Below are 14,452 nucleotides of genomic sequence, written 5' to 3'. Positions count from 1 at the left end.
CCCTTCAGTCTAGCAGACAAAGATCGAACAAGGGCCAATGTCTGGAAGCTGAAGTGAGACAAATTCCGGCTGGAAAGCAGTGAGGGTAATTAACAACTTACCCAGGCTGGTGGTGGATTCTCCATCCTTGGCAATTTTTAAATCAAGCTGGGAAGTTTTTCTAAAACGTACGGTCTAGATCAAACAGGAATTAAAGTCAGGGAAGTCCCATGGCCTGGGTTACGCCAGAGGTCGGGTCCCTTCACTACTTACTATTTATACATCCTGTGTGTAAGGAGATGCACACTCAGATCATACAATGTGGTGTTATCTGGACAGACAGTCCTGTAATGCTGTGTGCACACACGTTCACACACACACGCATGTGACCAACAGCTGGACGTGCCAGCGCCCGAGAGCCTTGTCCTGATACCTGTACCGTCCTGCACTGTGTCCTGGCTCCAGCCTGTTCCCTCGTCTCCACAGGAGCCCCTTGGCCGTCACGTCCCGAGTGCTCACCGTGACCGTGCGCCCACTGACCAAGCCCACAGAGCCCTTGATCTCAGTGGAGCTGTCCCACATGCTCAACGTAAGTGCTGTGCAATCCGAGGGGGGTCTCGGCTGTCCGCCAGCCCCATCGTGAGGGCAGAGAAATATTCACCCTTCGCCCACCCCTGCATGCCCTGCTATTGTGGGCACCTGCTCCACCCACAGCCTTCCTGCTGTCCCAGTCCTGTGTGCCCGCCCCTCCTCACAGCCATGCAAGTGCCCTGCCATCCAGACCCATACCCTCTACTATTCCAGTCCTCGATGCCCCACAGAGGCTGGCTTGACCTTGGGTGAGTGGGGTGCAGCCCGGAGCTGCTGCCGCTTGCCCTAGCTGGGGCCTGCGGAGGAAGTCTCCATGGCCACGTGTTACCAGTCTGCCTGGCTTCAATGCCGCAGTGACACCAGATGCCACAGCCCCTGCTGGTGCCCTCCCTTGTGCCACTCTCTAGGGGCCCGTGCTGTGGCGGGCAGGTAGTCATGAGGCTAGTGGGGGCAGCAGGCTGTGCTCCGATCGGAGAACGCCTCCCGCCCGCCATGGCCGGAGCCAGAGAGGGGCAGGTGAGAGTGGGGGCAGGGAGAGAAGGGGCATCCCTGTCCCAGCCCCGGTCTCCACTAACCCAGCTCTGTCTGTCTGCAGGGCACCTCGCACCCACAGTGTGTCACCTGGGACTACTCCAAAGCGTGAGTGCAGCTCTGGGCCTGGCGTGTCTCTCGGGCGGCTCCCTGGATGGCGGCGGGGTCTCAAAGGGGGGGCTGGCTTTGTGCCATGGAGGAGAGCCTGCCGCTCACTGGAGCCAGAGCTGGGGCCTATGGAACAGGTGCACTGGGCCCTGTGTGCTGCCCTTCCCATCCCTGGCCTGCCCCATGGCAGCACGCTCTGCCTGGAGACAGGAGCCTGCCCACCCTTGCAGCCAGCACGGGACGGAGAGCAGTGGCACAAGCTGTTGCTTCCCCTCCAGCTGCTGCCAGCTGGGCTGTAAGCCAACCTGCCCTGGGCTCTGTCAGGGTGGCCCCTGTGCTTTGCTAGCCCCTTGCTGCCCACGGTGCAGCCCCTCTGCTCTCCAGCCCCTGGCAGGCACTTGCACCAGGACCTGAGCCTGGTCCCTTGCAGGTCAGGAGCTGGCACCCACCTGCTTTTCCTGGATAGCTGAGGGCTCGATGCCAGAGGCTGGGCTCTCTGCAGGGCGTTTGCTACACACTGTCCTCCCGCTGCAGAACGCGGGAGATGGACGCACGTCCGGGGTGGTGAGAGCCAGCCGCCTCTCCTCCCTGCAGTGTCAGCCGGGCCACACGCAATCGACAGGAAACGGCGGGTGACATGGAGAGGGCAGGCTCCCACCCCCCATGCTGCTGCAAACCTTCCCCGATCCCCCTGTGCCACACGCTGCCAGGGCCTCCAGCTGCCCCACACGCACTGCCCACCCACCTTGGCTGCCGAGCCCTGTGCAGGAAGGCAGGTTGACTGGACAGGACGAGGGACTGTGTGAGGGGGGTGGTGGGTGAACCAGCCGAGCCTGTGGTTTCTTGGCAGGAGGAGAGGAGGATGAGAAGGGGACCCCCACGCTTGGAGGGTTAACGGGGTGTAAATCCCTCCACTGCTCTGGTGCCTTCCCCACCCCAACCTCATTGGCATTTGGGGATGTCAGGGTTCCCTCCCTACTCTGAACTCTGGGGTACAGATAAGGGGACCCGCATGAAAGACCCTCTAAGCTTATTTCTACCAGCTTAGGTTAAAAACTTCCCCAAGGCACAAATCCTTTCTTGTCCTTGGATGGGTACTGCCGCCACCACCAAGTGAGTTAGACAAAGATTCAAGAAAAGGGCCACTTGGAGTTCCTGTTTCCCTAAAATATCCCCCCAAGCCCTTTCACCCCCTTTCCTGGGGAGGCTTGAGAATAATCTACCAACCAAATAGGTAAACCAGGTGAGCACAGACCAGACCCTGGGGTTTTTAGGACACTAAAAACCCCAATCAGATTCTTAAAAACAACTTTACTATAAAGAAAAAAAGTAAAAGAAGCACCTCTGTAAAATCAGGATGGAAGGTACCTTTACAGGGTATTCAGATTCAAAACACAGAGGATTCCCCTCTAGGCAAAACTTTAAAGTTACAAAAAACAGGGATAACCCTCCCTCTAGCACAGGGAAAATTCACAAGCTAAAACAAAAGATACTCTAACGCATTTCCTTGCTATTATTTACTATTTCGCTAAGTTTAGATGTATCATTCAGTAGGAGTTAGATTACTTGCTTGGTCTCTCTCTTTGTCTCTGGAGAGAACTCAAAGAAGACCCTTCCCCCATAAATTTGAAAGTATCTTCTCTCCTTATTGGTCTTTTCGATCAGGTGCCAACCAGGTTATCTGAGCTTCTTCACTCTTTACAGGTAAAGGAGGGATTTTATGCTACCCTTAGCTGTAGGTTTATGACAGGAGGGGACTGGCCATTGGCTGGAGGGAGCCAGCAAGCCAGATGTGGGGGGCCCTGTGTGGTGCTGTCCACTCCCCCAAGCTGAAACCTCCCCTGTTATCCCGGGCAGAGCCCCGAGCAAAGCTCCCCATCTTGTTATCCTTGGCGCCCGGGTTATTATACAGCAAGGCGAGATCAAACGGGCTCCTCTCCCTGCCCTGGCTGGGCGGTCACGTCCGCATTTAAAGGGCGAGGAGACTGCAACGAGGCCAAGCCCCCTGTGGCCATGGGTTAATTTTGCTAATACCAGTATTGATTAGCGCCTGCTTGAAGCCGGAGATTGATGCCTGCAGCTTGCCAGACGCAGTTTGTTAGCAACGGGCAGGAGCAGAGAGCCAGGACCGGGCAGCGCTCAGGAGGGAAAGCGATAAAGTGGGGCAGATTGCCGTGGCATGGGGGAGACGGGGAGGGGGAGCCAGTGGCCTCCATTAGTCCTGGCCGCACACTCTACGGCAGTGCTGTCTGGGCTGGGGGTGGGGCCGTGCCAAGGGGGGGTTGCTCCTGGCCTTAGCACCTCGTATTGTCTGCCCCTTTCTGTCCCTGAGGGGAGTTCAGTGGCCTGCGGGGCAGGGGGTTGGGGGGGGTGATCCCGGGGGTCCTTCTGGCCTCGCTAACTCTGGATCTAGCCAAGCACAGCCTCCCGGCCCTGCAGCCTCCCTTCGGGTTGCCAGAGCAATCTCGCTGTAATGCTGTCAGCCGTGGCAAGTCGCAGCCACGGCTCGCTCTCCATCGCAAGGAGCAGGTATCACTGGCATCCCTGAAGTGATGGGCCGGCACCTTCACTAATGAACACCCCGGAAGTGGGTAGTTGCCAACCCCTTGATGTGGCAGGGGGCTGGGCAGTCAGTGGGGCAGGAGCCTTGGCACCAGCTCAGAAAGGGCACCAAGGCCCAGAACCTGCCCTAGCTGCAGGGAGATCCCATAGCTCTGGCTGCCTGCAGTCCTTTCCGGTAGCAGGAATGAGGGGCCCATTGCTGCAGGTTTCCAGGTGGGGATGCCTGGCTGGAGGAGGGTAAAATCTTCCCCAGCCATTGCCATGGTAGCACTTGGTGTCCTGGTGCCTCTTAAACCAGCAGCCCTGGGTAGCTCTGAATTCAGCTCCCCCAGCCCTGAACCTCCTGTTATCATGTGGCAGTGCTGTACAGCAACGTGAGTGACTCTGCAAAGTGAGGGGCAGTGGGGCCCAGGCCCTGTCCGTGGTGCCTGCTGTCACAGAGGCTGGTCCCCAGAGGAGCTGGGCACCCGCCATGCCAGTAGAAGCGAACGGGCACTGCAGGCACCTGGCACCTCTGCAAACGCCAGCCGTGGGTTCTGGGCTGTAAATGCTCATCCCTGTTAGGGAAGAGGGTGCAGCCATTGGGACAGGGTGAGCCTGGGGGCTCCAGCCCTGGGCACTGGTGGCATTTGGCTCACGGTGCCCCTCACTGCTGGTTTCGCACGCCCAGATGCAGGGCTTTGCACACCCGCCTGACACATGGGCCCACGGGCCCTTGGTGTCCTGTGTTTCAAAGCTGATGCTATTGCACATTTCTGCCTGGGCACCAAGGCATGTCCCGGTCAGCAGGAGACCCTGTGGAATGGCCCCTTCCGGCAGAGTAGTGTTTGCAGGAAGGTGAGTACGTTCAAAATGTATCCTCCAGAAACAGCCTCCCCCCACCCCCGCAATCGCGCCAGCGCTCCTGAGCCCATGACTGGCATCGGCAGCACACGCAGGGCAGGAATGTGGGTAGGGTGGGCAGGCTCCTAGATCCAGACAGCTGGGTAAGGGCCTGGTACAGCTGGCTCCGTTCCCTCCCATTTCCTTTCCAAACAGCAGAGCAAGTGCAGGGAGCGGGGGAGAGAGGGAGCCGAAGTGGGGGTGAAGAGGCATCTCCCAGCTGGCTGCATCGGTGGCTGGCTGACTCAGCACAGGGTGCCCCACCTGCTTCAGTTAATGCCGGGAGCCCCCGGCCCACGGGAGGGCAGTGCCAGCTGTGCCATTGGTTAAAGTAACCAGAATGGGCGAGCATTGCTCAGGCCACCGTTGGGATTTCCAGGGGTGAACTCCAGGCTGATCGGGGGTGGAGGGGTGTCCACAGCTGGCTGGGAGTGGAAGCTTTGCATACTTTTGTGCACACACCTCTGATCTTGCACACAGTCAGCCATGTGTCTGTGAGCCCGTGCGTGCAGGGAATTGTGCCCTGTATCACGCGTGCGCAGCCTTGCAGGTGTGCTGTTCCGTGTGCAGTTGCCCCCACACACACGCTGTAATGCCTTGTTGCACGGGTGCTCCCCCTCCTGGGTGGTGTCACTCAGGGCTCAGCTGCCTGGATCCTGGCCTGGCTCATTTAATTCCCCTCTGTTCTCGTTAGCTTTCAATACATGTGGGTTGAACAAAAAAGATCCCAAAGCCCGGTGGGGTATGGAAGAGCCCAGGGGTGAGAGCTGGCTCTGACCCCTGGCTGGCATCCATCCACCCTTCCTGGGACCGGGCTCCCCTCCCTTCCTCGCTGGAATTTAACCCCCGACCTCAGCCAGCAACCTGAGCTTTCAGATTAAATCAGACCTGTGTGCAGTGTTCAGCCCCCGCAGGGATCAGCATCTGGGGGGGGGTGGGTAAGAGCAGGGGGTGGGGGGATGGAGCTGAGCGGGCTTTCGTCAGCGCAGCCCAGGGCAAGGAGGGGGAAGGGCAGGGTTTTGCTCCAGCATCTGGGTCATGAGCCAGACAGTGCCCTGGTGCCGCTCAGGCCTGCCCCCCCTCCCCCGCAGGACCCAATGCAGCTGTCGGGTGGGCAGCGCCAGCGAAGGGTTAAGTCGGCACAGGAGCCGAGGGGCTGAGGGCGCTCTGTGTGTTTGATCATTTTAAATCACTCTCTCTCCTGCTCTCCCATTCCATTAATCAGGGATGCTGGCTCTGGAAACTGGGACACTGAGAGCTGCCAAACACTGGAGACCCTCCCGGCTCACACCAAATGCCTGTGTAGCCACCTGTCCACCTACGCCGTGCTTGCCCAGCTGCCCAAGGACCTGGTAGGTGACACCAGCCCAGTGCCCTCAAATTTCCCTTCTTGTCTTCGGCTGGCGCGGGACCTGGGCTGAACGGGAACCGGCAGCCGGAGCCGGGTGGGATTGCAGGGTCGGGAACGCCAGCTAGGTTGTGTGCGGAGGGGGGTCTGATCGTAGGGGGTGGTCCCGAAGCGTTGCATGGACCATGCCATGCTGGGAGGTGGGACCCAGCACGGATCTCTGCGGCTCTGTAACAATAACCCCTCCCTGCTTGGAGAGCGCGGCTGGGACGTGCACAAACTCCACCAGCCATCCCCACCCCAGTGGGAGGATGGTGGTGGCTTTCTGACGCTGGAGTGGGGAGGGGGGCGGTGCTATATGCCAGGGCCTGCAGGAGGCTTTGGGGAGAGCTGATGCTCTGGCTGGAGATGGGGTAAGATGGGGGTTCCCCCGTTTCTCGTGACAGGCTGGAATCGTGCATGAGGGAAGAGCTTGGGAAGGGGACAGCCACTGCTTGTGCTGGCCCCCTCTCCCCCCGGGATGCCCCCTCTGCCATCCCACTGCCTCTCCTCCATTGATGCTTTCCTGTTCCCCTCTCTCCCCCTGCTGTTCTCACATTCCCTCATTCCCCGGCTCTGGCTCTCTCCCTGCGCCAGGAGCTGGCGGAGAATCTGGAACCAGGCTCGGTGCTCCTCGCAGGTCCCCGCCTGTCCCCAGCCTGTATCGCTTTATCCCATGCTGAGAGCGACGGTCCCAAGCTGGGTGGCACCCAGGAACCCACTGGTGGGGTGGGGATGGCACCAACAAAGTGCACCTGCTGCTGCTCAGCCTCCCCCCAGGGTTATGTGTACAGGGGCTGGGAGAGGGGTGCATTCTGGCCCTGTCTTCTCCTAGGGTAATGGGCAAAGGGTAGTGGGGGCAGGGCATTTTGGCCCTGTCCTCCCCTGGGGTTATGGGTACGGGGGGTGGGAGGGCAGAGCAGGGCATTTTGGCCTTGAACTCCCCTATGGTTGTGGATAAAGGATAGAGGGCAGGGCACTGTGTCTCTGTCCTCCCCCAGGATTATGGGTATGCAGGAGGTGGGGGGCATTTTGGCCCTGAACTCCTCTGGGGTTATGGGTACAGGGTGGGGAGACAGGGCATTGTGTCCCTGTCCTCCCCTGGGGCTATGGGTCCAGGGTGGGGGATGCTTTACGGTTCCCGGTCCTGTGGCAGTGGTGGGTCTGGATCACCCCACCACTGCTGGGCCATGCTTCTGCTCCGATGGCTTTGCTAGCCCTAGAGCCAGGTGCTGTCTCTCAGTTCGAGGCCCCGAACGTTGGACTCTCTCATTTGCCGGCAGTGCGTGAGCCCTGGCACAGAGGTGCGAGCCCAGGGGCTGGACAGGACACCGGGGCACTGGAATCACACCAAGGGGCATTGCCCTGTCGCTGCAGACAGGCCGGCGGTGGTGAGGGCCATAGCGAAAGGGAGGCCAGCTACAGTGAACGGGTCCCATGCCCAGCTGCGTGGAGATTTCCCATCATGCAAAGCCCAGCCTCTCCCCCCCCCCATGAACAGACCCCCTTGGCACTGGGGCGGCTGTGCAGCGAGTGGGGAAGTGCCCCACTCTTCCCTCCCCCCACTCCTCTGGTCTCCCCTCGGAGCCCCCCTGCACTGCCGTGTGTGGTGAGATCAGAGCTCTGGAGCAGTCACAGGCAGGCTGCCTGGTGGGATTTATAAGGCTCATTAGCAGGTCTTCCAGGCGGTAACTGTGTGAGGAGGGGAGGGGCGGGGAGGGGGGATGTGAACGGAGCCATCTTGCCTCATGTCTGGGAGGCCCGTTCCCCCCTCCAGCGCTCACAGACGGGGCGTTCTCCCTCTCCCCGAAGCCGAGCGCCACCCAGCTCCCTGCGGCCGCGCCGGGCCATTGGTATTCTGGGAGCGTGCCCGGTTGGCAGAGCAATGGAGAGGTGCCCCCAGGAACGTGCCTGGGCAGCCCAGAGGCTGCCGTCAAGCTCCCCTCCCCGAAGCCCCAGCGTGTGGGAGGCCAGCGGGCCACTGGGGCTGGAGGGCGGTGGACAGAGAGACCTGGTGCTGTGGGCCTTGGGCTCTGCCCCACTCACTAGGGGAGGAGCTTTTCAGGTGTGTGATGGGCACATTGGGCTTTCCAGGGATTGGGGTGTGGAGGGAGCAGCCTCCGGGACCCCAGGGACACTGGCTGTGCACTAGTGATACAGCCCTGGGGCAGCACTGAGACTATGGCATCAACGAACCCCCACACTGGGCAGCTCCACCCCCTGTTCCTCAGCGGCGCTCCCTCCTTCCAGCCTCTGAGCCTGGCTCTGGCGGGACGCCTCTCCCCTCCCCATTTTCAGCACCTCTCTCCCTCTCTCCTCCCGGGCAGGCCATGGACCCCTCAGGCACTCCCTCCGTCCCGCTCATGATCGGCTGCGCTGTCTCCTGTATAGCCCTGCTGACCCTGCTGGTGATCTATGCCACCTTCTGGAGGTAGGTTGGCCCCATCTCCGGACCCGCCTTCTCCCTCTGTTCTTTGGCACCAGCCCAGAGGCCGGGGCGTTGCCACAGGAGGGGACAGCTGTGGGGTGGCTGGGGGGAACGGTTGACAGCTTTCTGTTTGGTGGAAGCCGGCTGGGCTGGGGGCACTGGAGCAGTGTCAGTCTCCGAGCTTGCGTCAAGGTTTTCTACAGTGGTCGAGTCAGCCATAACTGGCCGGGTCGTGGATCTGAGCATCGCCCCAGGCATCCTGGGGGAGACGGTCAAATTGGCCGAGGGCCAGATCAAGTGGAAAGGAGATGGGCGATAATAGAGAGAATGTCATGGTGCCCTATGAACTGGGGGCCCCTCCTTGCCCGGTTGGCTCACAAGGGACTGAGCAGAAACAGAGCAAGGCCCAGAGATGGGTGCCAGCAAGGACCAGGGCAGTGCTCCTCGAGCAGGGCCCTGGGCAGCTGGCAAGTCGAGAGGCGGCTGGCTCCTCTGTGCCCGCAGCGGATGCAGTGGGAGAGAGGTCACGTTGGCAGGAAGGCACGTGCAACGGGAGGGGAAGAGGTGAGGGTTGGGCAGCCGGGAAGCGTGTGCCGAGAGAGCAGAGGGAGGAAGAGACGTCGGGAGTGGGGGGTGGGGAGGAAAAGAGCGTTAGCTTAGACGCTGCATGATTGAATGTATTGTTCCAGGAAAAGAACAAAGCTCTTAGCGCATGAAAGACAATGGTGGGCATGGTAGTGCCCTGCTGGAGCTGCTATTCTGTCACAAGCACGAGGCACAGACAGGAGGGCCCTGCAAGGCCTGATCCTGCCTCACTTGCATCAGTGCTGCTCAGCGGAGTCACTCCCGATTTACACCAGCAAGAGGGACAGCAGAATCAGGCCCTCCCTTGCTGCCGAGGCTTGAAAAGGTCTGAGATCCCCAGGCTAGACGCATTGGAGATTCGGGGGGAGGGTCCACCCGAGGAGAGAGGGAGAGAGTCAGAGGGCTGTTAATGTACAGTGGCACCTAACAACCTCGGGCTGGGCTTGGGGCCCCATTGTGCTAGGAGCTGTACAGACATGAAGCTTTTGGTGCTGATGCCATTCACTGCAACGGGAACCAGAAGTCCAAATCCCTTTGTCGGCTTTGCAAGCTCTACCTAGGGCAGGTTAGCTCCCAATCCTGCAGTCCTTTCCACACACACACACCCCTGCTAGGGAATGCGATGTGGCCACCTGGGTGCACAAGGAAGCATGCACGGAAGTGTCTGCAGGAGGAGCACCTCGGTCTGTGAAGGGGGAGAGGAAGAGACGGTTAAGGTGGAGGTTTATCAACAAATGACGCCCGGCGCAGAGAGGAGCTGTGGGGCTCGCTGCTCTGTCCTGGAATTGAAAGTAAAAGGGCTCAACACATCTGAAATGGGGGTGAAGAGGAATTGGTTTCTTCCCCTTGTGATGGATCGTTCACCTGTGGGACTCTCTGCTGCTGGATGCTATTAAGTCAAAGAGCTGAAATTAGTATTTAACGTTTTTACATCTCAGTTCAGGGAAATTTTACAGGCTGCTTCCCTAAATCGCCTCTGAGCTGTGTTGGTGGGCACCCTCACATGGCTGCCACGTTCCGCTTCAGAAGTGGCTGTAGTTCTGCCAGAGGTGAAGCCGTCCCTATATCCCTAAGGGTACGTCTACACTGCAAAGTGAAGTTGTGATGGTAGCAAGGGTAGGCATACCCATGTTAGCTTTAATCTAGCTAGCATGGATATCAGTAGCAGTGTAGATGTGGTGGCACAGGCTAGCACTAGAGTACAAGCCCGCCAGGGACCCTAGGTACCAGCTAGATTAAGGCTGGCACAGGTATGCCTACCTGTGATGAAGTCATACCTTCGCTTTGCCGCAGAGACGTACCCTCACATACCTCACAGGGATGTCGGAAGGCCTAATTAGTTCATGTTCGTGTAGCATGTTGTGTTCCCCAGGTGCTGTGGAAGTGCAGGTGTTTCATCCCAGTGTGGGTATTTGTTATATGAATGGGGTAGCCCCTGGAGTCACACTCCCTAGGATAAAATAAACTCTCCATCCTCATGCTTCAGGCCATAAACTGATCCCCAGTGGGGGTGGGGTGGTCAGGACAGAGTCCCCTGCCTGCTAACACACTCCACACACTATGTGAAGGTCTGTGCTGCCCTCTAACGCATCTCCATGGGCCACTGTTGGAGACAGGCTACCAGACTGATTAGGCCATTAGTCTATTGCGTCATAGCATCTTCTGCATTCTCCACCTTAGGTCTTGAGAGAAACCAGGCCACAATGTTTGCAAGGGGCCCAGCCCCAGGACCCCTTCAACCTGCCTCCCTCTACCCTCCCTGCAGGTTCATCAAATCGGAGCGCTCCATCATCCTGCTGAATTTCTGTGTCTCCATCCTGGCTTCCAATGTGCTGATCCTGGTGGGCCAGTCCCATATGCTCAGTAAGGTGAGAGTCTGGCCTAGGGCTTCCTCGGCTTCTGCCCCATTACAGCTGCCAAGGGGCGTTGCCCGGCTGGGCACCTGGTGAGGGCACGCCGTGTTCCTTGCAGAGGGCAAGGGGAGCGGGAGAGAGACAGGCACCTGGTGGACGTTTTGCTGTGGTCTTGCAGCCAGAAAGCTGTGGGCAGAGCAGCCTGGAATGGCAGGATGCCTTTAAATCGATGCATCCTGCTGAACAGTCCCCTGTTCTGAATTGCTTTACAGCGTTCCTGCGTGCTGTTAGAACAGCTGCTGTGCTCTGTCCCAGAGGTGGCTGCATTTCAGTGCTGACTGAAGTCTCTCCTGTACCAGCAGAGCTGGTGAAGGGTTCTGGATCCTCTGGGATCTAGCTACAGAGCTCTCTGTTGTCCTGTGACCCAGAGGATACAGTAGCTTGCTTGAGTCACCTGGGGTGGCCTGCATCAGTGAATTCATGGATATAAATATTGAGACAAGGGCAGATGAGGCCCCAAATCGCATCCCCCCAGCCCCGAATCCCTGCAGCACGAATGAGCCAGCCAACCCTCCCGCCCCTCACCTCTGCTGCCTGTGCTAGGTGGGCAGTGCCTGCTGCATGGGTCGCCAGGCGTGGTGGCGTTCTGTGGGGCAGTGCCCTACTGGGCTCCTGGGAACGTTGGCTCTCCTGGGAACGACGGAAGCAAGCGACAGTGGAGAGGGGATGAGACACACCATGGTGTGTGTGCTCGTGTGCACCTCTGCATGGGATGTGATATTTGCTCGCCCCCCAGCCCATGGGGGCACAGTTAGTGCGAACCTGGCTGCTGCTGACAGGGACAGAGAGTGGGATAAAGGGACAAGGCGCAGCAGAGAAGTGAAAGGGCCTATCCCCGTCTTGTCCTGGAGCAGGGAGTGCTCACTCCTGCCACTGAGAGTCTCCAGCTTTGGCTCTCTCTGCCGAGGAGAGAGGAGAGCTTGCTCTTTGCAGCCCTTCTGGAGAGAGAGTTGGCTGAAGCCACCACACCAAAGGCAGCAGGAGCAGCGCCCGGCTGATTGGCACTGTGGCTGGCTGGCTGGCGTGGCTTGTCCGGGCAAAGGGTGGGATTCTCCATATTCCCTGTTGGATTCATTTTGATGAACAATAGTCAAAGGTGTTAACGTGACCCTGTCACTATGGAACATTAAATCCTACTAAACAAGGCTTGGCATCCAGGGACCTCGGCCTGCTTAGTCCCCGGTGAACACCCCATTAAACGTCCTTTTTAACCTTTTATCAGCGAGAAGAGAAAAAAACGGGGAAAGCATCTGAAATGTAAAGTTTGAAGTGAGGCTTTCGCTGTAACAGTCCCCCTCACTTCCTCTCCCTTTGGCCGCTCGGAGACCTGGCAAACCTGCCGGCATCGGGCTGTCTCGGCCATTGCTTTTACCTGCCTTTTCCTGGTTACGGGCTGACGGCAGTGTTACAGAATACACGGCCCTGGCGGGCTATACCAGACTGTGATTAGGCAGAAGGGAAAAGGAGCAGGGGAGGGAAAGGGGAGACATAAGGTAGGGAAGGAAAAGAGCACTCGCAGGTGGCTAGGATTTAGCCAGAGCCAGTGGGCATGCCGATGTCATCTGGGTCTCTGGCCATTGATTGCTGTGGGTTATTGTGTGAGGTTTTATGAACATTCAGGCTCTTAACCATGGTGGAGCTCACCGTGTAGGCCCCATTAACACACCGGCCCTGTTAACACAACCCTCCCGCCTCTCTTGAAGCCCATCAATGCCCTCCCATGCATCAGGAGTCACCACGTGGCAAAACAAGGCCCTTCCCAGAGCTCTCACCCACCTCGGGGAGGCCCAGCCTCTGCGGCTCACTCCCGGCTCCCGCTGGCCCTTGCGGAGCCCATGGCTGGGCTCCCATCCCACCCTCCTACCCTCCACCCCTGTCACTTGTACAGGCTGACTCTGCACTACCTGCCCTACAACAAGGAGGCCCCAGTGAGCCCCAGTCAGCATGGCCCAGGGCCTGCTGCCCTAGCATTCCCTTCTCTCCGCAGCTGCCATTGGGCAGGGATGTCTTTCTGGCGCTTTGTTCTTGACACATTTGCTCCAGTCCAGCAGCCATCCGTCCCCCTTGCTGGTCCTTGTAGCCCCGTTGCATAAATGCGGCTCTGCCTGGCGCCATGCTCCGCCTATCCCATGTGAATCCCCCAAGGAGCGAGGGAGCTTAGCTTTCAGAGCGCTGCATGGACGCAGACCAAAGACTGCAGCCATTCCCCACAGCACAGCACTCTCCGGGGTGCATTAGCAGGCAGCCTCCTGCACCCTGGCGTGTCACCTCGGGGCAGCATCTGGAGATGGGACCCCTCGCGTGCCAGAAGCACATCCGCAGGCTTGGGCATGAGATGGGAGAGGGCAGCCCGTACGCAGGGGAGGGTGGGGCATCTCTGTGAGGGGCAGTGACCAGATGGCATTGCCGGAGTATGTTGGCTAAGGGCAGCCTGCCCTGTGTTCCCATGTGGGTGTATCCACTGTGGTTGCAGCCATGCCGCTCACCTTGTAGGGATGGTTTAGTGGCTGGACCATCAGGACTGAGGAGTTTCTGCATATCCCAGTTCAAGTTCCAGCAGGGCTGACTCGGGTTCCCTGCAGGAGACTGTGTCCACGCTGTGTGACCATGCATGAGCTCAGAGGGCTCTCCGTGAGAGTTAGGGGTGCTGCCTCTGGCTACCATGCGCCTCCCCACACCGGGGTGTTGTGTGCTGCTGCGCTTTGCCCCAGAGCTGTCTGCCTTTTGGTGGTTTCCCACCCTTTGTGCTTTGAGCGCCATTTGGTGGAGGCCAAAATTGTATTTTTCACACCGTCCTACAAACCTGGGCACCCCAGTGTATGTCTCCCAGATGCAGCTTGTGCTTGTGTGCATTGTGTTGTAGACATTACCAGATGTGTGCGGTGCATTTGGGGGTCCGTGTGCATGCGCCCCAGGTGTAGGATGTTTTGGTTGTGCCTGGGTGTACCACAGGCAGGCGAGGTGTGCGTGTGTGTCCCTGCCCTTTTTGTGCCTGTGTCCCAGCATTCTGTGTATGCGTGTGTTCGTTTATGTCACAGTGCTTTGTTTGTGTGCACCTAAATCCCAGCACTCTGTGTGTGTGTGTGTGTGTGTGTGTGTGTGTGTGTGTGTGTGTTCGCACATGTTTCAGTGCTAGGGGGGAGGGGGTCTGTGTCCCAGTGCTTTGAGTGTATGTATGTGCAAGGATGTCTCAGCAGTGTGCATGCACCTGCGTCCTAGTGTGTGTCCCAGCACTGTGTGTTGGCCCTGCCTGCAGTAAGGAAGGACTGTGTGCTGAAACATTTGTGTGCTCATGGCCACAGCAAGATACCATCTCTGTGGCTTGGCTTGGGCCCCAGGACCGCGCGTTCTCTCCCCAGATTCCCTCGCTGGCTGGAGAGGCAGATGAGATTTGGATTAAGTCAGTGTGGGATTGACATCTCATGGTGGCTTTGTCACGTCCAGTGGATTTCACACTGGGCAAACTCAGCCCAGGTGCCAGGGGAT

The 14,452-nt window shown here is 58.8% G+C and overlaps 1 protein-coding gene across 11 annotated transcripts in view; it reads left to right on the top strand.

Moving 5' to 3' along the window:
- ADGRB2 (adhesion G protein-coupled receptor B2) overlaps positions 1 to 14,452 on the top strand; it is a 103,125-nt gene that overhangs the window by 66,790 nt on the left and 21,883 nt on the right. For all 11 annotated transcript variants that reach the window (XM_043505941.1, XM_038377542.2, XM_038377535.2 and 8 more), the window contains 5 exons: positions 466 to 568; positions 1,166 to 1,209; positions 5,879 to 6,005; positions 8,368 to 8,471; positions 10,819 to 10,921. In XM_043505941.1, the coding sequence (XP_043361876.1) occupies positions 466 to 568; positions 1,166 to 1,209; positions 5,879 to 6,005; positions 8,368 to 8,471; positions 10,819 to 10,921 (481 nt within the window). The remainder of the gene's footprint in view (positions 1 to 465; positions 569 to 1,165; positions 1,210 to 5,878; positions 6,006 to 8,367; positions 8,472 to 10,818; positions 10,922 to 14,452) is intronic.

The sequence above is a fragment of the Dermochelys coriacea genome, chromosome 19 (assembly GCF_009764565.3).
Source record: "Dermochelys coriacea isolate rDerCor1 chromosome 19, rDerCor1.pri.v4, whole genome shotgun sequence".
Lineage (NCBI taxonomy): Eukaryota > Metazoa > Chordata > Testudines > Dermochelyidae > Dermochelys > Dermochelys coriacea.
This window is presented reverse-complemented; position numbering and strand designations above follow the sequence as displayed.